The following is an 11,189-nucleotide window of genomic DNA, read 5'->3' on the forward strand; positions in this document are numbered from 1 at the left end:
ATAGTAACAGTAATATAAAAGAGAACAAATGAAAGTAATAGTAATAGAAACCCAGTAATAGACCCCACGTCTGGTGGAGTCATCAGCGTATGAGTGGATAGGGTTAGATGTACAGCTTAGAAGGTCATTCATGAATAAAAAGAAGAGAGTTGGTAATAAGACACAGCCCTGAGGAACACCACTGCTGATAGATCTAGGAGAAGAACGATGGCCGCCTACAACAGCAGCTATAGAACGACCAGAAAGGAAGCTATAGATGAAGGCACATATAGAAGGATAAAAACCGTAAGAGGGCAGTTTGGAAATTAAAGATTTATGCCAGACTAGATCAAAAGCATTTGAGATGTCAAGTGCAATGGCAAAGCTTTCGCCAAAGTCCCAAAAGGAGGATGACCAGGAGTCTGAAAGGTAGGTAAGATCACCAGTGAAGCGTCCCTGACGGAATCCATACTGACAATCAGAAAGTTGTGATGGGAAAGATGCTTTAAAATTTTTCTATTAAGAACTGACTCGAATACTTTTGAGATACAGGATGCTAAAGCAATTGGACGATAGTTAGAGGGTTGGGAATGGTCACCCTTCTTTGGGACTGGCTGAACAGAGCAAACTTCCAGCAAGAAGGAAAGGTACAAGTCGACAGACAGAGACAAAAGAGTTTGCCTCGGCAGGGTGTAAGCACAGAGGCAAAGTTCTTGAGAACAACAGGAGGGACTCCATCAGACCCATATGCCTTGTTAGTATTTAGGCCTGTGATGGCAGAAAATACATCAGCTGAAGAAATTTTAATGCCAGCCATGAGGAAGTCAGAGGGTGGAAGTGATGAAGGAACAGCACCAGAATCATCTAAGGTGGAACTGGAGGAGAAAGTCTGAGCAAAGAGATCAGCTTTATCAGTACAAGAAATAACTACAGAACCATCAGAGTAGAAAACAGGAGGGAAGGATGATAAGGTAAAGTTATAAGAAAGGTTTTTGGCAAGGTGCCAGAAGGAGCGGAAAGAATTCGAGTTGGAGAGTTGAGAGCATTTAGTACAGATGAAATTATTTTTAGCAGAGCAAAGAACAGACTTAGCACGATTCCAGGCAGAAGCATAAAAAAGATGTGATTCAAGGGTGGGTTGGCTCCGGTAACTCTTATAGACCCTCTCCTTGTTGCGGACAGCATTAGAAAAAGCGTGATTAAACCAAGGCTTTCTTGCATTAGTCAAAGGATATGAGAAAGGAATGTATGCTTCCCTGCTTCCCTGCCCATGAGAATAACCTCCATAATGCGCAGGGCACACTCAGATGGCTCCCAGCCATGGAAACAATAATCATTCCAGGAAAAGTCAAAGAAGTACTGCCTGAGGGCCTCCCAATCTGCAGCTCCAAAGTGCCACAGACGACGTTTCTTTGGAGGGTCCACAGGCCGTACCGGAGCGATAGGACAGGTTAAAGTAATAAGGTTGTGATCGGAGGAGCCCAACAGAGAGAAAAGATTAACAGTGTATGCAGAAGGATTAGTTGTAAGGAAGATGTCAATTATGTTGGAGCTCTCTCCAAGGCAGTCAGGGATATGGGTAGGGTGCTGTACAAGGTGCTCTAGGTCATTAAGGATAGAAAAGATGTAGGCTTGTTCACCAGGTGGATCAGTGAAAGGAGAGGAGAGTCAAAGGTGGAAGTGAACACTGAAACCTCCTTGAATGGAGGTTTCAGAGAAAGAAGTAGATAGAATGTGCTCCATCATAGAAGTAGGACAGTCAAAGAATTTTTCATAGTCAGTAGAATTAGGGGATAAGTAAACAGTACAGATATATTAAGACAGAGAATGACAGGAAAGCCGAAGCCAGAGTGTTGAGAATTCAGAAGAATCGAGTTAAGGAACACGAAAGCAAGATAAGTCGTTGTGTATATGGTATATACACAACAGCCACCTTTGGCTTTGAAATGAGTAAAGAGAAAGGAGGAGGATACAGAAAAGGGTTTGCTGTCAGTTGCCTCAGACAGCTGAGTCTCAAGTTTGGGAAAAAAGGTGAGGTTTAGAGGAGGAGAGGTGGTGCTCGACAGAGCGAAAGTTAGAGGAAAGGCCGCAAATGTTGCAGAAATGAAGAAGAAGAGAGTCAGACAGTGGTTCCAGGCACCTCGAGTCGTCACCGGCAGAGAGGCAGATGGCGGGGGCATTTATGGTCCCCCCCCCTTGGGACTCCGAGGCTGGGTGAATTGACGCCATTTTTGGTGAATTTTGAATAGGAAGTGTAGTGTGTACTGTGCATGTAGTTTGGTGAAGATAGTTAGAGAAATTTGTACTGGAGAGCATGCTGGCCTACTCTCTGTGTAACTGAGACACTGAAAAAGTTCAGCAAAAGGGGGATGGTCAGGAGCTAGTCCTGAGGGCTGATGAAACGGGAGCTCCAGCACTCCCTGTCATCAGCTTTCCATCCACCTCGGGAGTACTGCCCTGCTCGACTGGTGCTACAGTCTACTATATATATATATATATATATATATATATATATATACTGAACAATCATGGGGACACCACACAACCTTGTGGGCGTAATATATATACTGAACAACTATGGGGACATCACGCAACCTTGCTGCACGTCTACATACATTGTAAACCATCCGCTCAGATGCCCATTTACCTTTACACATGCCTCGCTACCATCATAAAAGCTCTTAATGGCACCTAACACATGCAGCTTACCATCTACACCGTACATGTGCAAAACTTTCCACAATCTTTCTCTATCTTCTTTGCCGTACGCTTATTCTAGATCCATAAATGCCATAAACACTAGTTCTTCTCACAAGCCTTCTCCACTATGCCCTCACTTCGCTCACCTTTATTTTGGCACAGGGTCATATCCAGCAAATCTGAGCAAATTTGAAGTGTTAGGAAGTGTGGTGGGTCTAGAAGATGGTGGATAGATATGATAAATGAATGAGTGTGAGAAAGAGAGGTATGAAAGCCAACAATGGTGGAGAACTGACATGATTGACATAGCTGGTTGAACTCTTAGTGGAGTGTATGACCAGTTTAGCACCCCTCAGTAACTTGACAGTCACCAGACTGACCGTCAGAGAGGTGAGTATGAAGCTGTGTGGAAAGTTTTTGTTACTTATCAGGTGAAGCCAGGTTTCCAGGGATTTGAATGGTGAGTAAGGGTCATTCAACTGAGCAAACTTTGGTTAGCATCTCATTTGATAAATTTGTTCTATGGTTTTCTGAATTCTACCTCACCTCACCTCTGGGTGGGAAAGGAGGTCTGAATAATGATGATGATGATCATGATCATGATTTCTTTGCTTAAACAACCCTCAAAACAGCAAGAAAATCTTTAGTTAAACCACTACAGTGCTTTAACCTCCCAGAGGTCATTCAATTGAGCAAACTTTGGTTAGCATCTCAGCCTATAAATATTTTTTATGGCTTTCTGGACCCTACCTCACCTCACCTCTGGGTGGGAAAGAAAGTCTGGATGATGATGATGATGATAATGATGTGATTTCTTTACTTGTACAACCCTCAAAACGGCTATTAAAAAAAAAAAAAAAAATTACTACAATGCCAGAAATCTAAAAAAAAGAAAGAAAAAAAAAAAATCTAAAAGCATAAATGTGCTTTAAGCTCCCAGAGGTCAAATGTGTAAGTATTATCAAGAGAAGCCCTTGAGGCTGAGGACTTCTGAATTCGAGTCTAATGCCAAATTATCATATTCAGCTCAGGAGAGAACCCTCTAGCTGATGTGGTTAGAAGCCATCCATCCATCCATCCATCTGTCATCCAATCCTATGTCGCCCCATAAGGAGCGAGAGACTAGGCAAGTTGGTCCTGACATTTACGATGACTGTGACCAACCTCACTCATCCCTGTGTGGCATTATGTGAGCAATAAACCCCAACCATCCCCTGGATATAAACCTACACAGGCTCAATCTGATTGGAGCACCTTAATTACCCACTAAACCAACAGGTACCATAATTTGGTTGTATGGTTACCACCCAGCCTAGCAAATGGTTTCCTGGTGTACAGGAAACCATCTGGCTTGCCACTCAGTGTAAAGCCACCCACAGGCCGAAGAAAGAGGAAAGAATGAAGGAAAAAAAGACAGAAGAGGGAGTATATAGTCACCTGTAGGCAGAAGAATGAGGAAAGAATGAGGGGGGTTAGATGCAATCTCAATTAACCTTATCATAATTTGTTTTGACTAATATTGGTAACCTGGTGAATGAATTATGTTCGAGAGAGATCCCTCAAGCAGACCCAGTTAAAGTCTTGTTCAGTCACCCCACATACTGTATATCTAACCATGCTCCTCAACAGTTTGGTGCCTGCTTACAAACAACAGTAAAAACTCTTGAGAAGTGATCCAATGACAATATGAACTCACTGACACCCTGAGATAATTTAGGGACACCACACTAGCCACTGGAATCAGGTTTGCCTGGGAAATGAGAATAATTTGGCCAATGATCAAGTCTCAATCGTATGTTCCATCAAGTTACGGGTCCACAGACTTGGCTGGACTGTTCGGATTCCTGCCTGAGAAACCAATTTTGTTTAGGCTACATAGGAAAAAAAATGATACACTTCTTTTTCTCTACTGAGTCTGATGAGAGAAGCATAAGCATATGGTTTATTTTGTTCTTTAGCAACATCCTAGAGTAGCTACTTTCCTGAGTAAACTATTTTCATGGTGCCATCTCAAATTGCTAAGAGCTCCACTAAGTGACGTAAAATATAGTATATATTTGTCAATTTCTTTTTCTTTCCCCAATTAGCTGTCAGATGTCTCTGATGAGGAAACCTATGCTGTACATCACAAGTTTAGGGGGGACTTGTACAACAGAATGTAAATGTACAAATAACGAATAACTACTGTAGGCCAGTTTGTCTGTGCTAGGCAGCCTCTACAAAGACAGGGATGGTAAAGAATTCCAATCACAAGCATGATCATGAATGTTATTGATAATCATAGGTCCAGGAAACTGGGCCAAGTTCAACAGTGAAGGAGAAAATGAATCTCTGTCAAGCACTAGTGGCATAAGGCAGTGCAGTGCGGTAAGGTCTGTCCCTGGCACCAAGGAACCTGCACTTGGAATGATTCCTGTCGGAGATATGAAGGACTAGTGCAATGATGCCTTTTAACCAATTCATACATACAGTTTGGGTGATCCTTAAGATCAAAGACCTAGTTCTACTGCCATTTTCATTTTTACCTTAGCTCTTCATTGGATTCCTTGAGTATTTTCTAACTGACTTTTCAAGTTTCAATGTTTTCTTTTTTAATAAGTGGTAAAAAGCATTTATAAGAAGTGTTTGTTTACAATCCCCAACGGCGCTGAAAACGGAGATGTCATCCTGTGAGCGATAACTGACGGATGCCACCTTAGAATTCCATTTTTGAACTAAATTACCTTATCACTGCATAGTTATCCAAAACATGCCCTAAATTTGTTTTAACTACCCAACCTTATTTATCCTATCCTAAGTTAACCTACCCAAACTTATTTTATGCTAACCTACTTAAACTTATCCTGTCTTAACCTACCCTACCCCTTAGGTCATCATATTTTTCTTGTTTACTGATGGATCCTCTTCACACTCAAAAATGCACCAGTACGCTTTTATAATCACTGAGTAAATTCTTCTTTTTTTTTTTCTTTTTTTTTTTTGGGGGGGAGGTCCTGTCTCCTTATGGATTACCCATATCTGTCAACTAGACCATTTAGTATCTTAAATGACATTGTCATTGTCAAAATACAAACAAATTAAAAAATATACAGGTCCCCATCTTTTTAGTTTAGCTTATCCCTTCAGTCTATAGGTGTTTAAAAAATAAATTTTAAATAATAAATTCTCGCTGCTGCCAAATTATTGTTAACAGTTTACATGAGCATCCAAGTAGCTAATGAAAGTTAACAAAGGCTACATCTAACCCCTATAGGTTGAAAAACCTCTCCTGGGCTCAAAGTAATCATCCCCATACATCTTAAGATGATGTAATGCTATTTATTTCCTTTACTGGCATTTCTTTAGCAGGCAATCTTACCATACCCAGTGGATTTGTGCCATCATACAGTGTATGCCTGTAAGTGTTTCTGTGTGTGTGCAAATGAATACCAAATCTTGCTCAACATACTGAAAGATGGATTTTGTGTCCCAACTTCCCAACTGGATGCTGGGTTAGGTTAGGATAGGTTAGGTTGGGTTGGGTTAGGGTAGATTAAATTATTAGGTACAATTAAGCTAGGTTAGGTTTAGTTAAACACTTAGATTAGGCACAGGATTGTCACAGTCATATTATGGTTATTATTCATTTGCACAAAAAATGAGGCCTCAAAACACTCAAATGAACTAAAAAAAAAACTATCAAATGGAAGAAAAAAACACCAAAAAAAAATAAGAAACAGCAATAAAGGAAATATTTACTGATGTAGTTATACTGACTTACCATCAGTATATCAGATTTACAAAAGGGCTAAAACAGGATAGGAAAACTCAATACTTGTTAATCCTACATTTATCCTAAGTCAAAACCCTATCAGCAATAGTTTATAAGTTCCAATTCTTCAGTTATTTGCAAGACTCACTCTGCGCTACTCCATAATTACAATTATGTATCATTCTACTTCATATTATATCACTAGAAGGGTACATCTTTCAAGTGGAAATAACACAATAACTCATTACTTTGTACAATACCCTCTAGACACCATTGCTGTGGAATTAGTACTGGTGATGTCTTTGTTATGATCACTTCACCTGCACCAAAACCTCATCAAACTTCCACTGTCATTTGGGTCTGACTGAATTTCTCCAGTGCTTGAGTAATACTGGACTCCCTTCATTCATGGGGCCTCTTGAATACCTAAAACACAGCCTGTTCTTTCCTTTATCAACACAAACAGCAAAAGTAATGGCTGCCACCAAAATTCCAGTACCAGTTTTGTGACTATTTTCCACATCACTCTTGTCTTTTCATATCTCTTCATCTGACATCCTTTCTCACATCCCAATAACTTTTACCCCTTTGCACACACACCCTCATTGCACTTGTATAACAAAATGGGGGTTCAATACATATACACTTGGAAAATCTAGGGCTATTCCATAAGCCATAAGTGGTCAAAATAAGTGGTGATGAAAATGAAAGTGACGATGCTAGTGGGATGACCAGATGTCCAACGCAAAATAATGAAAGCCCCCCCCTGGACAAACTTACATCAACAAACCAGCCAACATTCCTTGACCAGCTGGCGGGGACCTCCTATTCGTTATTCTTACGGGCAGAAATGGGGAAAATTAGTTTGGAGTTATAGGAAACATGGTTATAATCCTGCAGGATGTGTTGTGTTGTCACCATTACATTACCTCCCCCTTGGCCGGCCGTCACATCCACTCCTCCACATGGCGTCTTCCACATCACTTATCCACCGTCTTATAGCCACTCGGAGACTTGTCCTGAAATACAGCACCCACGTACAGGATAATACACAAGAGGAACCCACCTGGCGGAGCTGGATCTGGTCTTCCTAGTCCTGGTGCTCATGTTATGCTCGGCTCTCCCTGCACGGGCCTGCCGAAATTCGCTCGGGACCGGAATTTTGATGGTCCTTGCTTTACAACGGGTCTATAAACAACAATGTATAGTACTGGTGGACGTTGGTCAAGCTTTCCTAGGGGTTATCACAAGCTTCCTTTGCCTATAAACAATGCATAACGGTAAAACACAAGTTACTCCGTTCCCCCTAGGAGCTGAGTGCAATGGCACCTAACATGTAGGAAAATACGTTCCAATAATATGGTCTGGACCTGTAACTTTCTTTTAGCGGCTTGTATTTTATTTGTTGTAAGAAAATAATAATATTTTCACACGAACTTACTAATAATTGATGTTAATAGTAGCCCACACCAAAAGATCTGGGAAAATGTGAAGTTTTCTATTATTCACACGACTTCGTTGGCACTGCTCGAGTTAAGGCTTGTTGCCATTGTCAGTAAAAGAACCAATAAATGCATAATTTTATTAACTTCAAATATTACCCGTCTTCCCGTTATTGGCGATGATTTGTCCGGGCGATTCAACTGAAATATGTCTGACTGCAAAAAGGCAGAGTCTATAAATAATAATAATAATACCGAGGAGAGTGACACGGCCAAAGTTAAATGTCGTAACCCGGCGGGAATTTAAATCAGGTGAATAGGAGGAAGGTGGGGAAGAGAAAGATGGAAAAAATTATGTAACACGTGAAGAAGACAGTGATGAAAGAATAAGGAAAGGACAACTAAAATAAAAGAGAAAGAGGGGAAAATAGAAAGATGAAAGAACAGACATGGGAAAGGAAAAGGTGAAGGACATGGAGGAGGGAGCGAAGACGGGAGGCGGAAGAGAAAGGAAGAGAAGACGATGTGGAAATCAAAGGAAATTGAGAAACGATGGATGCTAAAAAGGGAGGGGGGGGGAATGACGGGAATAAATGAAGGTGCGAGGCAGAAAAAAAAATGAATAAAATAAATAAATACAGCACATAAGAAATGGGTACACACATATGCATTAGTAAAAGTGAAAAAACAAAAGTACAATAGGAATGAATGGAACCCGCAAAGACAGCAGCAACAGAGAAAAATGTCTAATTATAACGGAAATAGTGAAGACAGTGGGATAGGACGTTCCGATGTCGGTCAGGTGGTCACTAAGGAATGCGTTTACCCGCGAGGCGTGTTACTGCACAAATCCTCGGTGTCTTTCTCCTGTTGCTCAGCCATCTAATGTTGATATTAGACCTTTGGTGTACAGTTACATACAGCGTAATACATGGCTGTCCATATCAGATCCAACTACAGGACCTGACTTTCTAGGAAAGAGTGGTAGACAGAATTAACCCTTCCCCACACTGGTTAAGTACGAACGGGGAATGGATATCTCTAGGAAACATGATATATATGAAAGTAAATGCCCACCCCCCCCGAGACACCCAGGGAAGGGTGTCGCAACACCCACCGCGGGAAGAACCCACGGCCCCACACCCATCCCAGGAAGACACCACGGAGGGACATATAAAGATAGCGTCGAGCCCGAGCAAGACGGGCCTAGGTGGCCCACGGACCTATGCCCCTATTCCACGGAACACGGCTGCCAGCAGGAGAACAGTCCCGGCCAACTACATCGCAGCCGGACCAGCCCTCGCCAGGATCGGGGTGGGACTTGTCCACAGACAGTCCCAAGCAGCACCACGGTGACGGCAACTTAACGCACCGGGGAAGGGACGGTCACTGTATGCCCTTCAGCTGTTGCCCCCTCCAGCTCGGCGGTGACGGCCACTGTACACACTGGGGAAGGGACGGCCACTGTACACCCTTCAGCTGGTAAACCAGGCAGAAGCAGAACTACGGTGACAGACACTGTACGCGTCGGGGAGGGGACAGCCACTGTACGCCAATCGTCTGCCTCCTCCTTAGGGAACAGCACCGCTGTAACGGCCGCTGTAGGCCTACGTACCAGGGAAGGGACGGCCACTGTACGCCCTTCAGCTGTCGTTTCTAGGGTCCCTGGAACCGCGGTGATGGCCATTGTACGCACCGGGGAAGGGACAGCCACTGTATACCCTTCGTCCACGGCCCTTGAGACTACACCTTCGGAGAAAGTCCCTGGCTCGGCCCTCTACCCATCCGGAGGCCAAGTGGGACATCTCTGTCCTCACAGGTGCAGTCCTTCAGAGGAGTTGCAGCTTGAGGAGTTGTGGCAAGGGCCTCTCCCAGACCTGGGGATCCTCCCCCTACAAGCCGCCCCTGGACGACGCCCAACGCTGATGGACGCCGCGGAGAAGGGACCCCGCAGGCAGCTCCTGATGTCAGCCCGACCGAGTGGCGACCGCAGCCCCCAGCCCTCCAGGAACACCCCCAGGACCCCTGGGCGTGACCTCCCAAGCCCCAGTTCTAGACGGCCCTCCACCAGGTGCCGACACAGACAGGCGCACCTATTGGCCCTGTTTGGTCCCAGTCCCGAGGGTCACACAACAGGTAGAGGCCCCACCAGGAAAGGGCCTCCCTGTACACCGACTCAGGGCCAAACCACAGGTCGAGGCCCCTCCAGGAAAGGGTCTTCCTGTATGCCGACCCGCAGCCCCAGCCAGACAACCTCGTCCCTGACAGTAGTTCCGTGCCTCCTGAGGGAGGACACGCCCTACGAGCTGCCTCCCACGCCCGGGCGCCACCTGTAACCTGCCTAGGCCCAACAGTCCAGGAAAATCGGACAGTGTGTTTCCCCTGCGTCTAGTGTACGTGTATGGTGAAACCTGACAATGCCCCTAGTGACCTGACCATATAATATCGTGTGCTCCCAGGCCTTGCAGTGTCTACATCTGTCTGGCCACCCACTGTTGTGTACATCTAGCCCTGACAGTGTCCATATCCATCGGGCAGTATAGTGTTGTATATACTCGCGCCTAACAATGTTATATCTATCTGGCCATATACTGTTGTGCATATCCAGGCCCGTCAGTGTCCAGATCCAGCAGGCCATATAGTGTTTATGGGAACGGGAGCCTGACAGTGTCCATATCCACCTGGCCATATGTTATTGTAATATCGAATATAGTACTGTGTATAACTAGGCCTGACAGTGTTCATATCTATCAGGCCACATATTATTGCGTCTATCGAGGCCTGACATGTCCCTCCCGACGCGTACCTACGAGTATATTATTGTGCATAACCAATGCCTGACTGTCTATATAATATTGTGTACAGTATATACTTGTGTGTATTGTTGAAGATATGAATTGAGGCAATATATGTATAAGGTTGGCCTGCTGACTTTTTATGCCCTGATCCTCTTGTAGTGTGTTTTAGTTCCGGGCTCGAAAGAGAACCCCGCTCAGTAGCTAGTGTTCTTAGGACGAGAAGTCGACCGAAAAACATCTAGCATAACATACAGACTATGTTTCTTTGTGTCAAAGTTTGTTGGCTATATGTCATAGATAGAATCAACAGCATGAGAGCATATGAAAGTAAATTAAACGACTTACTACTGCCAGCCACTGTGAATGTTCGCCACTGCTTGGACTCTATCTCTACTGTAGACTCGGGACGTTAATCATCGAGCCATCGATCGAGCCTTGAAATAAAATTTTGGTTGACATTCATTAGATCTTGTAAATCTACCTTTTACTTATTTCCTTTCTCTCTCTCTCTCTCTCTCT

General features: G+C 43.7%; 1 protein-coding gene across 1 annotated transcript in view; it reads right to left on the reverse strand.

Annotated features, from left to right (window-relative positions):
* Nucleotides 1-7,537, reverse strand: part of LOC145407043 (uncharacterized) — a 129,817-nt gene extending 122,280 nt beyond the window's left edge. Inside the window, exon 1 of the mRNA XM_080278067.1 lies at nucleotides 7,497-7,537. Within this exon, the coding sequence (XP_080134193.1) occupies nucleotides 7,497-7,537 (41 nt within the window). The remainder of the gene's footprint in view (nucleotides 1-7,496) is intronic.
* Nucleotides 7,538-11,189: the final 3,652 nt, after the last annotated feature.

This window comes from Coenobita brevimanus, chromosome 72, assembly GCF_032717465.1.
Source record: "Coenobita brevimanus isolate Jiangsu-jjx chromosome 72, ASM3271746v2, whole genome shotgun sequence".
In the NCBI taxonomy this organism is placed as follows: Eukaryota; Metazoa; Arthropoda; class Malacostraca; order Decapoda; family Coenobitidae; genus Coenobita; species Coenobita brevimanus.